At 54.3% G+C, this 14361-nt stretch overlaps 1 protein-coding gene across 1 annotated transcript; it reads left to right on the top strand.

The window, feature by feature from the left end:
* Positions 1-9680: 9680 nt before the first annotated feature.
* On the top strand, positions 9681-14339 carry NDUFB7 (NADH:ubiquinone oxidoreductase subunit B7). The gene is made up of 3 exons (XM_047095098.1): positions 9681-9849; positions 13535-13703; positions 14144-14339. The coding sequence occupies exons 1-3, from the start codon at positions 9738-9740 to the stop codon at positions 14274-14276; spliced, it is 414 nt and encodes a 137-aa protein (XP_046951054.1). The 5' UTR covers positions 9681-9737; the 3' UTR covers positions 14277-14339.
* The last annotated feature ends 22 nt before the right edge of the window (positions 14340-14361 follow it).

Genomic DNA, 14361 nt, shown 5'->3' with positions numbered 1-14361 from the left:
CATGCTGTCTCTCTCTCTTTCTCAAAAATGTACAAACATTTAAAAAGTGACATAAAACAGGGGCACCTGGCTGGCTCAGTCAGAAGAGCATGAAGCTTTTGATCTCAGGGTCATGAGTTCGAGCCCCACGTGGGGAGCAGAGATCGCTTAAATAAACTTTTTTTTTTAATGACAATAAAATACAATAAAACAGAGTGAGGGATAGGATAGAGGCTAGTGTAGAGAGATAAAGAGGGAAGGCCTCCTGGAAGTGACAATTGTGACAAAATGCTAAAGTGATAGGTGCTAAGTACTCCCATGTTCCACAGCGAACGTTCCATGTTCCACGTTCCTGGCTCAGTTATCTCTGGCTGCATCACAAATTACCCCAAAGCTTCGTAAACGACAACAAGCATTTATTAGCTCGCAGTTTCCGCGGCGCTGAGTTCAAGAGCAGCTTGGCCGGGTGACTGGTTCTTCCCCGGGATCTCGCATATCCCGTCAAGAGGCTCCCTGGGGCCAAGGTCTCTGTGCTGAAGCTGGGAGATCTGCTTCCAAGATGGGGCGCTCTCTCCAAAGGGCCGATGGAGCGTCTTCCCAATGTGGCACGGGCCAGGGTGGAAGCCATGCCACCTTGGATGCTTTGGCCGCACAAGTCACAAGCTGTGACCGCTGCTATCTTTTTTCACCCCGACCGGTTCCGAGTCGTCGAGGGAGGAGACGGCATGAGAGCGTGAACACCGAGACGTGAGGATCATCGGGGGCCATCCTGGAGGCTGGTCACCACCATCACATGCACAGAACTTGCAAAGGAAGGTTTTTCACCCTGAGCTTGACATCGACTGGAAGTTATTTAAAAAGTGAGAGTTGAAGACAGAAGTCTGTCCACCTCATTGGTAAAGCAAGGGATGAGGTTTTGACTCCGATCCCAAACCAGAGACCTGTGGGAAGGGGCTGCAGGAGGAGCGGCCGCATCTTTTGGTTCAGCACAGACGTGGGAGTTCCCTGAGAGCCAAGTGAAGACAGTGGGGTAACCAGGCTGGAGCCATTTGGAGCGCTCTGCCCAAGTGGGCAGCCTGCCTTGTGTTTCTCCAAAGGCCTGCCATCAGCCTTTGGGGCCAACGGCCTGAGAATCACCCATGACCCCTCTCTTCTCTCATTTCATGGCTCTGGCAAGTTGAATTTTCAAAAGATGGCTGCAACAGTATCTGTCTGTCCTACGTGTGCTCATGCAACGTGACCTCGCCAGTCCGCGAAGGAGTCCAACACTCCCCTTGAATCTGGGACGGTGGCAGTGACTCTCTTCTGACCACAGAATGTGGTGTGACTGACAGCTGCCATGCAGCCTCCACCTGGCTGTGTCAGAACACGTGCTCCCTGCCGCCATGTTGCGAGGAAACCCAAGCCGTATGGAGGTGTTCGCTCAACAGTCCCAGCTGAGGCCAGACTTCAAGCTGTCCCAGCCCAGGTGCCACACATGCAAGTGAAGACACCTCCTGATGTTTCCAGCCCCCCGGGACAGTAGAGTCACTGTAGAGTAGATTCAACCTCCAGCCCATTGAATCTTCCTATCTGAGGCCCCGGACGTTGTGGAGCAGAAACCAGCTGTCCCTACCATGCCCTGTCCCCTAGAATCTGTGACTGTCACTGAAGTGACTCTCAGCCACTAAGTTTGGGCTGGTTTCTTAGATACCCTAGATATTGGAAATCTGGCAAATCTGTTAGTAATCCTGGGTGGCTGTCCCTTCACAATATAACCAGCTTCTGAGCCGGTCTGACCTCCCAGTCTAAGCCGTCTGCTCGGATTACAGTAACAGCCTCCTTCTGGTCTGTCTGCCTTCTGCCCTTGCCCTCCATAGAGTGGAACTCATAGAAGCAGACAGGTGGTTGCCAGGGGCTGGAGGAGGCAAAAATTGGGTAGGTGTTGGTTAAGGGGAGCAGAGTTTCAGTTATGTAAGATAAATGAGTTCTGGGGAATCAGTGTACAATGATGTGACTATAATTGATGATGTTGTACTGTGTAGTTGAAATTTGCTATAAGGGTAGATCTTGGATCTTCTCGGAAGGAAGGAAGGAAGGAAGGAAGGAAGGAAAAAAGAGAAAGAAAGAAAGAAAGAAAGAAAGAAAGAAAGAAAGAAAGAAAGAAAGAAGAAAGAAAGAGAAAAAAAGAAAAAAAAGAAAGGAAGGAAGAAAGAAAGAAAGAAAAAGAAAGAAAGAAAGAGAAAAAAAGAAAGGAAGGAAGGAGGAAAGAAAGAAAAAGAAAAAAGAAAGAAAGAAAGAAAGAAAGAAAGAAAGAAAGAAAGAAGAAAGAAAGAGAAAAAAAGAAAAAAAGAAAGGAAGGAAGAAAGAAAGAAAGAAAAAGAAAGAAAGAAAGAAAGAGAAAAAAAGAAAGGAAGGAAGGAGGAAAGAAAGAAAAAGAAAAAAGAAAGAAAGAAAGAAAGAGAAAAAAAGAAAGGAAGGAAGAAAGAAAGAAAAAAAAATAAAGGAAGGAAGGAGGAAAGAAAGAAAGAAAGAAAGAAAGAGAAAGAAAGAAGAAAGAAAGAAAGAGAAAAAAAGAAAGGAAGGAAGGAGGAAAGAAAGAAAAAGAAAGAAAGAAAAGAAGAAAGAAAGAAAGAAAGAAAGAAAGAGAGAAAGAAAGAGAAAAAAAGAAAGGAAGGAAGAAAGAAAGAAAGAAAAAGAAAGAAAGAAAAAGAAAGAAAGAAAGAAAAGAAGAAAGAAAGAGAAAAAAGAAAGGAAGGAAGAAAGAAAGAAAGAAAAAGAAAAAAGAAAAAAAAGAAAGGAAGGAAGGAGGAAAGAAAGAAAGAAAGAAAGAAAAGAAAGAAAGGGAAAGAAAGGGAGCTAGTAACTGTTTTTGGTGGAGCCTGTCAGGTTTTCCACCTAGAGTATCGTGTTATCTGCAAAGAGTGAAAGTTCGACTCCTTCCTTGGCAATCTGGATGCCTTTTATTTCTTTGTGTTGTCTGATTGCTGAGGCTGGGACTTCCAACGCTGTGTTGAACAACGGTGGTGAGAGTGGTGAGATCCCTCTATCCCTACTTTCTCGGGGATTTTTCTCAAGAAAGGATGCCGTGGTTTGTCAGATGCTTTTTCTGCATCTAGTGAAAGGATCATCTGGTTCTTGTCCTTTCTTTTATCAATGTGGTGTATCACACTGATTGATTCACAGATCTCGAAGCAGCCCTGAAGCCCAGGAATGACTCCCACTTGATCAGGTTGAAAAATTCTGTCAATGTGCTGTTGAATTCAGTTTGCTAGTATCTTGTCGAGAACTTTTGCATCCAGGTTCATCGGGGATATTGGCCCGTAATTCTCCTTTTGAGTGGGGTCTTTGTCTGGTTTGGGAACCAAGGTAACGCTGGCTTCATAGAATGGGTCTGGCAGGTGATGGATATGTTATGGTAACTATTTCACAATGTACACGTACATCAGATCATCAGTTTGCACACCCCGAATATACACAAAACATCTATTTTATCTCGGCGTTGGCGGGAAAGAAGTCTGAACTCAAGGTTTTGGCACAGCCATGCTCTTTCCAGAAGCTCTAGGGGGGGACCCTCTCTTGCCTCTTCCAGCATCTGGGGCTCCTGGTGCTCCCTGGCTGCGGCCGCGTCCCCCCAGTGTCTGCCTCCGTGGTCACCCGGCCTCTCCCTGTGTGTCTGTGCCTCAAGTGTCTCTCTCCTTCCTCTGAAGCTTTACACCATGCTGGTGGCTTTGAAGACGCAGGAAGGGGCCATGAGCCAAGGAATGCAGGTCTAGAAGCTTGAAAAGGCAAAAAAAAAAAGGTGGCCCAGTCGCTTAAGCGTCTGACTCCGGCTCAGGTCATGATCTCACGGCCCGTGAGTTCGAGCCCTGCATCACGCTCTGGGCTGACAGCTCGGAGCCTGGAGCCTGCTTCGGATTCTGCGTCTCCCTCTCTCTCTGCCCCTCCCCTGCTCATGCTCTGTCTCTCTCAAAAATAAACATTTAAAAAAATAAATAAAATAAAAATATTTTTAAAAGCCAAACAAACAGATTCTCCCACGGGATCCTCTGCTGACACCTGGGTTCAGCCCCCATCGAACAATTTGAACTTCAGACCTCGAGAACTGTAAAAGAGCCCGTTCCTGTTGTGCGAAGCCACTAAATTTGGGGGGATTTGCCATGGTAACCATAGGAAACCACTCTGTACCGCAAGGGGCAAGACCCCAGTCCCCCCCCCTCATAAGGGCTTTCTGCTGAAAGTAAAAGGCATTGAAACGCAAACTGGCTTAAGGCTTAAGCAACAAGGAAATCCCACCCGGCGTGTGCACAGGGTAGGATATTAGGTTGGGTTGCTGTAACAGACATTCAGAACAACATCAACTTAAAATAGAATTGCTTGCCTCACAGATCAATATAAGCAACCCACAGTCTCCACAAGCGGAAAATCTTCGCCAGCACATGGGGAAGGTGTGTGCTCAGCCCTGGCTGAAGTTGGGGGGGGGGGCTGCAGCAGACCAGCCTCCCTCTCCAGGGAAAGCTCACCCCAAGGGCTGGGCGTTCCCCATTACACTGCAAGAAGTAACGTGCAAAACTTCCCCAACCTGCCTGAGGTGTAGGTACAGCCGTTCCCATTCTACAGATGGGGAAATAGAGACTCGTCTGAGAAAAGGAGCCTGTCTGCTGAGCACACCCTGGACCACAAGGCTCCAGAAGGATGTGTGAGGTCAGAGGGAAGGGAGGGGACGAAGGTGGGGTTGCACCAGCCAAGAGGACTGATAGCATCTCTGCCCCACCAAGGGCGCCCCTTGAGGTGAGCGGATCTGGGGCAAGATCAGGGCGGCGAAGGCCGGATGGTCTCGCTGGGAGCTGGTAATGGCCACACGGCCAAGGCCATCCTTCAGGGCCGGCCACACAGTGGGTGCTCAGGACCTGGTAGAGGAATCCAGTCCCATCAACCGGGCATACATAAGGCCACGGGCCCAGGCTGACCCCAGCTCTGCCCCAGTCTTGCTGCGTGACCCCAGGGGAGTAGAACATCTCTGAGCAAAGGTCTTCTGATAGGCCCAATGGGGATCGGGGATTCAGTTGTTCATTTCATCCCACAACTCCCTATGTGTTACGCTATATTCCAGGGTACTGGGATACCTTGTTCAACAACAACACAACACAAAGGAAGATCACAGAATGGAAATCTCACAAAGCATGTTCTCAGACCGGACGCGGATTAAACTAGAACTCGCAGAACGGTATCTGGAAAACCCGCAAGTGTTTGGAAATTAAATCACGCCCACAGGTCAAAGAGGAAGTTGAAAATTAAAAATATTTTTAACTGACGAAAAGTGAAAGGATGCCATATCAAACTGCGGGGGGTGCAGCGAAAGCAGGGCTAAGGGGGCGACACAGGGCACGGATGCTTATGTTGAAGCAGGGGATGGGGTATATTTGAAAGTTGCTGAGAGTCCTTTTTTTTTTTTTTTGGTCGTTTTTTTTTTTTTTTTTTTTTTTCCCCGAGTAACACTCTTGGAAACATCTTTCTAGGCAATTCTCTACATTCTTTACAGGGTTGCCTACCCATCCATTCACTAACACTGTTCACAAGAAGCCAAATAGGGAACACTCATAAAGATCCGTCTTTCTCGGGGCGCCTGGGTGACTCATCGGTTAAGCATCCAACTCTTGATACTGGCTCAGGGCATGGCCTCGGGGCTCACGAGACTGAGCCCCATGTTGGGCTCTGCACGGAGCGTGGAGCCTGCTTGGAATTCTCTCGCTCGCTCGCTCTCAAATAAATACATAAAGTTCTCATCACAAGAAAAAAATTGTAACTCTGAGTGGATGCGAACTAGACTTATTGTAGCAATCACTTTGCCATATACACATATGTAGAAGCATTTTGTTGCGCATCTGACACTAATACGATGTCATGTGTCATTTATATCTCAATTTTTAAAAAGAAGAAAAAGGTGGGGCGCCTGAGCGTCCGACTCCGGCTCAGGTCATGATCTCACAGCTCGTGGGTTCGAGCCCCACATCGGGCTCTGTGCTGACAGCTCAGAACCTGGAGCCTGCTTCGGATTCTGTGTCTCCCTCTCTCTGCTCCTCCCCTGCTCATGCTCGCTTGCTCTATCAGAAATAAACTTTAAAAAAAATGTTAAAAATAAATAAAATAGAATAAATAAAATAAAAAGGTGATCGGGGAAAAGCCTGACAACTGGAATAGACTGGAGGACGTGGAGGAAGGCCATGGATAATGGCTGGCTATCTGGTGGAAGAGGAATCCAGGCTGTGCAAAGGCCCTGAGGTGTGTTCAAAAAAACAGGAAATGTCCCCCTTCTCCGTGAGCGTTTCTTTAACAACCGGCCCTCCTCCCAACCCTCCTTCTTTATAATTCTCCACGATAGTTATCACCGTCTGACATTCCATATCCCTCAGTTCTTTCTCTTGTCCGTTGCCTGTCTGCCCCCCATTAACAGCTCAGCTCCGCTACACGGCACACAGTAGGTGTCCAATGGGTGTTTGTTGAATGAATGAGTGACTGGCCTACCTGCCCAGCCCTGACGGAGGCCACCCAGGAGGCCAAGCCCCTCACTCATCCCTCCAACACCAACCAGCCAACCTCCCCGCAGGCAGCCGCAATCCCAGGGCAGCTCCAGGGCCAGATTACAGATGCCATCTTTTCTGCCCCGTGGGCAGATTAAGGCCTGCCCCAGGGGCTTTCTAGGCCTCGCTGACCTTGTTTTTCCTCCTCCCCCTGAACCGAATTACGCAAAGCTTCCTATCTCCCATCCAGCAGACCGTGGCAAGGCGTAGACACCGCCCAGAATTTCCTTCTCCACCCCGGGGGCCCACTTGGGCCTCTGAGACTGCTCTGCTCAGAAATGTTAAGACAGCACCTGCCTGGGGCAGGCCACAGGAGGCAGGAGAGGGTGGCGAGGGAAGCAGGAAGGAGGGGTGGGGGGCTGTGAGCAGTGAACCAGCGTATGGGGGAGGGGAGGGGGGGAAGAGGGGACGGGGGGGGGGGGGTGGGCAGGGGACACCGGAAAGTCTCTTTGTCAAATGGTTAGTAGAGAAAAACAGGAAGATTGCGTGGCACCGTTGGCCAAGGCCCGGCCCCTTCCTCACCCCGCCACAGGCTGCGTCATACCACCGTCCCCCTGACACCATCTCCCCCAGGTCCCAACTCTGAGGATGCACAGGCCACACTGAGGCATTCGAGTCCACGGTCCCCGGGACAAAAATGGGCCCCTTCCCCCCACCCTTCAGCCTCTAGTGAAATGACTGGTCCAGGAGCCTTCTCTCTGGTTGCCCTTTGTTAACCCGGAAAAAAAATAAATAAATAAATAAAACAGCCAATTATTTGACCAGCAAAATGAGTGTGTTTGGGAAAAGCAGAGGATCGCACCCCGGGATGAGCAAGGTGCGGCCAAACCACAGGCGAGTCCAGAGAACCAAGGGGAGGCCCGCTCTTCTATAAAGGAAAGAGGGGGTCGGAGGGCCTCTTATATACAAAAAGTCCGCTGGAACAAATCTGGAGTTGCAAGTGTGCTGGCTTCTCACTGGCTGAGTCGTGACCTTGTCTCACCCGCTGGGCCGTCGCCTCCAAGGAGGAACTCTTTCACCCTCCCTGCGGAGGGAGCAAAGCTCAGCAAGGTACCTCTTCTGCAGGTTCTGCTATGGAGGAGGGCGGTAGGGCGCGAGAGCGCCCCCTTCTGGCCGCCCCGCTCCATTTGCAACGCGGCTTCCTTTTCCCCCGCCTCCTGCCTTCCAGTTAGGGTGCAGCCCGGACACGAGTAATAGTGGCAAGCAAGTACTGGGCGCCTACTGTATACCAGGCAGTGAGCGCTTTTCGTGCGACCACCTAACTGACTCCTCCAAACCACGCTCTCCGGTTATTCATCTGCTGACCGCATAGACGCTTACGCAGCCCGTCACCTCTGGGTAAGCAGCTGAAGCCCAGAGAAAGGGAGGGGGAGGAGAGACATCCAGAACAAGGTTGGGCTGCCCGGTACAGCTGTGCAGATGGTGCACTGCACAATTCCAGGAGCGCCGTTCAGAAAGACTGCAATGTGAATGCTGCCCCCTGGAGTCTGAAAGAGCACAAGAATCACAACTCTGTGTCATGCTCCTGGGTCAGGTCCCAAGTAGCCCTGGAAAGGAAGTCTCAGACACCGTGGGTCCATCCTCGAGAGCCTGTTTTCTCCACCTAATAACGTATTGCGGCCACTTCTCCGTGTCAGCACGTGAAAGTCGGCTCAGCAATTCCCCCAAGGGTGGTTTTCAGACCAGCAACATCGCCATCACCCGGAAACTTGTTAGAAATGCAGATTCTGGGAACCCACCCCATACCTCCTGAGTCCGACCCTTTGGGGCTGGGTCCAGCTTTTACTCCGTATGAAATGAAGGACGAGGAGAGGGTTGCAGCCGAGGAATGACACGATCTAACTTCCTTTCTGCCAGGTGCACGAGACACTGCCAAGCCCCCATTGAACGACTCCTCTTTGTGAGCCTGTGCGGGTTTCCGGACAGTAACAAATTTGCACAGTATTTGGTACAGTTGAACACTGAGGCCAAGAAGCGTATCCGGCGGCATTAAACTGTGTTCTGTACTCTTAAGTTTTCATACATGCAAGCCCTAATGTAACAAGCGTGAAGTGTAACACCAGTTCTTTAGAGTGGCCATTAGAGGACTAGTAGAATTGCATCTTTTTTCTTTATAAAGCTATTACTTTGTTTAAAGTGTAGTTAAAGTATTTATTTATTCTGAGAGAGAAATATTTAAAATATTTATTTAAATAAAATATTTACGTATTCTGAGAGAGAAAGCAAACAAGCAAGGGAGGGGCAGAGAGAGAGGCAAGGAGAGAGAGAATCCCAGGCAGGCCCTTGGGCACAGCACAGAGGCCCAGGTGGGGCTCCAACCCACAAACTGTGAGATCATGACCTGACCCGAAATCAAGAGTTAGACGCTTAACCAACTGAGTCACCCAGACGCCCCTAGACTTTTTTTTTTTATTATTATTTGAGAGAGAGAGAGAGAAAGGGTCGGGGGAGAAGGAGGGAGGGAAAAAGAGAATCTTGAGCAGGCTCCGCGCTCCGCGGGGAGCCAGTCTCAGGGCTCTATCCCACGGCCCTGGGATCATGACCAGGGTAGAAATGCATCTACAATTGCATCTTATTTTATTTTTACAAAAGCATCCGATGGGATTTACTTAAAATGTCAGCTTTAAATACTTTTATTTATAAATAACTTTATTTGATTATTTGAATTCAATTTAATCAATTAAAATATTGATTGTGAGTAACTGTATTTAAACTTTTGATGTTTGCTAATTATATTACCAGTACTGTGCAGGGTTTTGTTTTTGTTTCGTTTTGTTTTTAAGACAAAGTCAAAAGTTCTAGAGGAAAAACGTTTTTGGGGGGAAATACTGTATACTATGAAAAATAACTTTCATTTATGCTCTAGCCCCGGGAGACCAGAGGCGCCCGGGGAGGGGAGGGAAAGTCCCCTGGCCCCTGGCCCCACTGTCCCTCATCGCCTGCCCCGCTGGTTTCCAGAAGCAGGAAGCCCCCCTTCTGGAATCCACCTGATCCCTAGAAAGGACGCGCTGCGCCTGTGCTGTCTCCGCCTGACCGCCAGGTGGAGCCAGAGAAAACGGAAGTCCTCCGGAGTCGTTCATCTCCCTGATCCCGGCTGCGACCTGCACAACCCGGAAGCCGTGGCTGGCGAAGGGGCAGTGCTTCCGGGTAGGAGCGAGGTGACCCCGGCGGCTGCAGGAACCTGCGGCTACTGCAGCCATGGGGGCGCATCTCGCCCGGCGCTATGTGACCGATCCGTCGGGGGAACCCGACCCCCAGCGGATGCCCACCTTCCCCCCCGACTACGGCTTCCCGGGGCGCAAGGAGCGCGGTGAGGCCCAGTGCGCAGGCGCGGCCGGCGGGCTCGGGGCGCGAACCCCCGAATCCCGGGGTCCCCGGGGTTGGGTTCGGGTTTCTCGTGCTGTGTCTGGGCTCAGCCCTGGTCTCGGCCCGGAAGAGTCCGGAGGACACGCGTGAGCCTGCCTGAGTGTGGAGGCATCCCAGGCAGAAGTCACGGTGTGAGCGAAAAGCCCGGGGGCGAGAGTGACAGTCGGGGGGCTAATGAGGCGGTCGGAGCTGAGCTCAGTCCCGGAATCACTGGGGAGCCAGGGGAGGGCTTATCACGGACGGGGCGTGTCCACCGTACCTCTATCCAGATATCGCTGCTGTTTGGGGGTGTACACAAAGCGAAAGGGGGGCTCGCGCCGCACATGCTGTCCCGCTCGTTGCTTCTTTTTTTTAATGAGTAATGTCAAGCACATCGAGGGCCAACCTGGCCAGGTCTCGGGCCGGGCACCGCGCATACATCAGGCAGTGACTAAAGAGAGCCCCAGCCCCGTGGGAGAGACAGCGGAGCCAGGCATTATCTCGGGCGCCGCCCCTGGGGGATATCAAGGCAGGCTCCCAGGAGTAGGTGGCTGGAGGCGAGATCTGAGAGGGATACGTAGGAATCGGCCAGATGACATACGAGGAGAGGGGAGGGTCAGTGCTTCTGACCAGATTTGCTTTGTCAAAACGTTGTGCTGGCTGCTGGGCGGGCCACAGGCAGGGCGACCGAAGCCGGTGGTGTGCAGAGAGGTCTGGGTTCGAGAGAACCAGGAGGCGGACGCCTCCGGTGCCCCAAATCCTGAGAGTCCTGCGGCCCCGCCTGCACCTGCAGTCCATCAGTCCCCCCACCTCCTGATCCACTGCCCATCGCCCCTCGCGTTGCCCATAATCCCACGGGCCTGTGCTCCACTGACCTGCTGAAACTCGGCTCTCCCTCCTGGCAGGAGGTGCAGCTGAGTATCACGGGAGAGAAACCCCCAACCTCGCTGACTGGTCTCCCCTTTGCCCCCCTCGGCGGACCCTTCATGTTACTGGTTTTCCCGCCACATTCCCTGGCACTCGGGTGGCCCTTGTGCCTTCCTAGACCACTGTCCCCCACCTTCTCTGTGACTCTGGCACCTTCTCCCACGTCCCTCCCACTTCCGTCGGCTGGTCACTTTACATCCACCCGTCAAGGAGCCAGAAGCAACCCGAAGAGCTCACCTGGCCTCCCTGCGTCCCTGGGCCTTGGCCTTCTCTCCTGTTACTGTGCACGATCTGCCCCTGCTCTAGCTAAGCACCCCCCCGCCCCCGCCGCTCCAGAGGAACCCTTTTGTGCCCCCTCACCTATCAGAGGGCTGCCCCAGCCGTTCTCTCCTCTCGCAGCATTGGTTTCCCCGTCAACGTGCAAACACGCTGTTGCTCCTGCCGTTTCAAAATCCCCTCCAGCGGTCTCCCCGCCACCTCACTGAAGGGGCTGCTGTCCCGCTTCCCTCCCACCCCCACGCCGCGCGTACCACTGGACCCCGTTGTCAGTTGTCACTTCTCACCGACCCGCCGCGGTCGCCTCCAAGTTGATCACTACCGCTTCCTGGAAACCCCTCGTCACCCGGGCCCCCCCACACGCCCACCCACCTCGCTGATGCTCCCTCAGGATTCTTGCCCACGTCCCTGTCTTGTGACTGTTGAGGTGCCTCGCTGCTTGGGCCTTCTGTCTCCACTCACTCCCGCCCATCCCTGGGGGTGTGTCTGCTAGACCCCCCGTTTCACACGCCTTGTGATGCTCCCAAGTTTTCATCTCCGGCCGGGCCTGGACCCTGAACTCCAGGCTCACAGGTGCACCTCCTGTATGGCATCTCCCACTCAGCAGGTCTGAAACAGAGTTTGTGACACCCTCCCCACCCCCACCAAGCGGGCCCCTGCCTCCAGCTCCAACGGCATGCTCAGGCTGATCCCTGAGGCATCCTGAACCTCAGGGCCTTTGCACCTGCTGTTCCACGGCTGGCAGTGCTCTTCCCCCAGGTGTGTGTGTGACTCACTCCCCCGCCTTCGGATGCCAGTCCTGAGGGACCCCTCCACATAAAGCTGTGACGCAGCCCCCAACCCCACCCCTCCCTCCCTTGCTTTACTGTTCTCCCTACTCCAGACCGTTGCCGGACATTCTGCAATGCTGTAGTTCTATCTGTGTGGTCTGCGTCTGCCTTCAAGGGCGTGCATCCCTGTCTGGCATGGTTCCTACTGTACCCCCAACACCCGGCACATGGTAGGCGCTCTGTAAATCCTGGCTGCTGAGGGATGATGCCGGAGCCCCGGGTGCACCGCGTTGCCGTGGAAGCCAGCAGGTGGATACCCCCGCCTGGGGCTCAGATGAAGGGAGTGGGGGGAGCAGGTTGGGGCTCATCCCCGGGGAGTAGCGATCGAAGCCGCCGACTGGAATGCGCAGAGGGCTCCTAGCAAGGACCACTGGCAGCCAACATTTAATGTTTGGGCAGCCGCGGAGCTGGAGGGGACATGAAGAGGGGGTGGTCCCCAGGGAGCTGTGGGGATGAGGTTCGAGAGGAAGCACACACGCACGGGGTCCTGGCATCTTGGGAGGCCCTGGTGAGAGCCCCGTGTGAGCAGTGCTGGGGTGGGGTGTGGAAGCTGGAAGACAGTGGGGTGCAGGGGCAGGAGGTGAGGGCCTGGGCCGGAGACAGGCAGAGGGGAGGGAAGCCAGCCAGGGGAAGAGCGCGAGATTGCCGGGGACGCCTTTTGGTGCTGATGGGAAGGAGCCGGACCAAGAAAGATGTCGAGGGGAGCGGAGGTGGCCCCTGAGGGTGCCGGCAGGCTGGGTCCTGGGCGCCCGTGCTGCCCTGAGCCCTCTCGGAGGCCGAGAAAGGAACGCAGGTCACCAGGCACGGTGGGCACAGGCTGGGGTATGTGGCCAGTTCCTAACGGCCCCACTGGGCCCCCCGGAAGGGGATTCACCCACCGGGACCCTGGAGCTAGTGTTCAGCTCTGAGTCACGAGCCTGGGCACTTCCCATGTGTTCGCTCAGGCAGCACTCACTGTGGACTCTGGGGCGGGGGACCGTTACTCCATTTCTTTTTTTTTTTTTTTTTTTAATATTTTTTTTTCAACGTTTTTATTTATTTTTGGGACAGAGAGAGACAGAGCATGAACGGGGGAGGGGCAGAGACAGAGGGAGACACAGAATCGGAAACAGGCTCCAGGCTCTGAGCCATCAGCCCAGAGCCCGACGCGGGGCTCGAACTCACGGACCGCGAGATCGTGACCTGCCTGAAGTCGGACGCTTAACCGACTGCGCCACCCAGGCGCCCCCCGTTACTCCATTTCTTAGCGGAGGAAGCGAAAGCCGGCCCAGAGGGCAAAGCTGGGGTCCGGGTCCGCCAGGCAACACGCCCCACGCCGGGGTGCGCCCCGCAGAGGGACGCGCTGGGAGAAAGTGTTTCTGAGCGTGGGCCCTGCAGGGTGGGCCTGTCCAGAGAGTGAGCCCAGGGTTGGGTGGGGAGGAAGGAGACCCAGGGAAGGGAGGTGAGGATCCAGCACAGACGTCAAGGTGCCCCGGGGTGAAGGGAAGAGACGGACCCTGATCCGTGGCTGCCAGCTGCACGTTGCCCGTTGCCCGCTGGGTCCGCCTGGAATCAGGTGTGATGGTGGGGAGGGGTGTCTAGCAGTGAGACCCCGACGAGCCCGCCCGCTCCTTGCAGAGATGGTGGCCACACAGCAGCAGATGAATGACGCGCAGCTGGTGCTCCAGCAGCGAGACTACTGCGCCCACTACCTCATCCGGCTGCTCAAGTGCAAGCGTGACAGCTTCCCCAACTTCCTGGCCTGCAAGCACGAGCAGCACGACTGGGACCACTGCGAGCACCTCGAGTGAGCCCCCGGCCCCGGCCCCAGCCCCTGCCCCGGCCTCGGCCCCGGCCCCTGGCCTGACCTCAACCCTGCACCCCGGCCCACGCCCCAGCCCTGGCCTCAACCCCGGCCCACGCCCCAGCCTGGCCCGGCCCCACCTTGGTGGAAGGAGGACTCTCAAGGGGCCTGCTGGGGGGACGGGTGGTCTCGAGGCCACCTGGAGGAATGGCCAGGCCAGGCTTCCTGGTGGGAGGCCCAGCTTCCGCCCCAGGGCTCGCTGTCAGCCAGCCAGCACCTGCTCGGCAGACCCCAGACTTAAAGCAGCCACACGCCGGTAGGTCTTTCCTACTCAGAGGCCTCCCAGAAAGCCGTGGGACGCCCATTCCGGGCCCTTCCACTTCCTGGGGCTTGGGAGGACCTGGCCAGGGGCCCTGACACCCGTCCACGTGCTCTGCTCGCAGCTACGTGATGCGCATGAAGGAGTTTGAGCGGGAACGGAGGCTGCTCCAGCGGAAGAAGCGGCGGGAGCAGCGGGCGGCAGACGTGGCCCAAGGCCAGGGGCCCGGCGAGGTGGCCCCCGAGGTAGCCCTGTAGCAGACCCACCCCCACCCTGTGGACCAGTCGATAAATAAAAGCCTCCGGGCCCCTCAGCCGGAACCCTGCCTCCTCCTGTGGTGTG

This window comes from Lynx rufus, unplaced genomic scaffold (assembly GCF_022079265.1).
Source record: "Lynx rufus isolate CCGP_SWC_20201006 ecotype Redwood Valley unplaced genomic scaffold, mLynRuf1.p SCAF_4, whole genome shotgun sequence".
Taxonomy (NCBI): domain Eukaryota; kingdom Metazoa; phylum Chordata; class Mammalia; order Carnivora; family Felidae; genus Lynx; species Lynx rufus.
This window is presented reverse-complemented; position numbering and strand designations above follow the sequence as displayed.

Excerpts from the sequence above, each read along its gene's own strand:
- NDUFB7 (XM_047095098.1), top strand. The coding sequence starts at position 9,738 with ATGGGGGCGCATCTCGCCCGGCGCTATGTGACCGATCCGTCGGGGGAA. Across the intron at positions 9,850-13,534 it reads CCCGGGGCGCAAGGAGCGCG|AGATGGTGGCCACACAGCAG; the intron begins GTGAGGCCCAGT and ends CGCTCCTTGCAG. Across the intron at positions 13,704-14,143 it reads GACCACTGCGAGCACCTCGA|CTACGTGATGCGCATGAAGG; the intron begins GTGAGCCCCCGG and ends CTCTGCTCGCAG.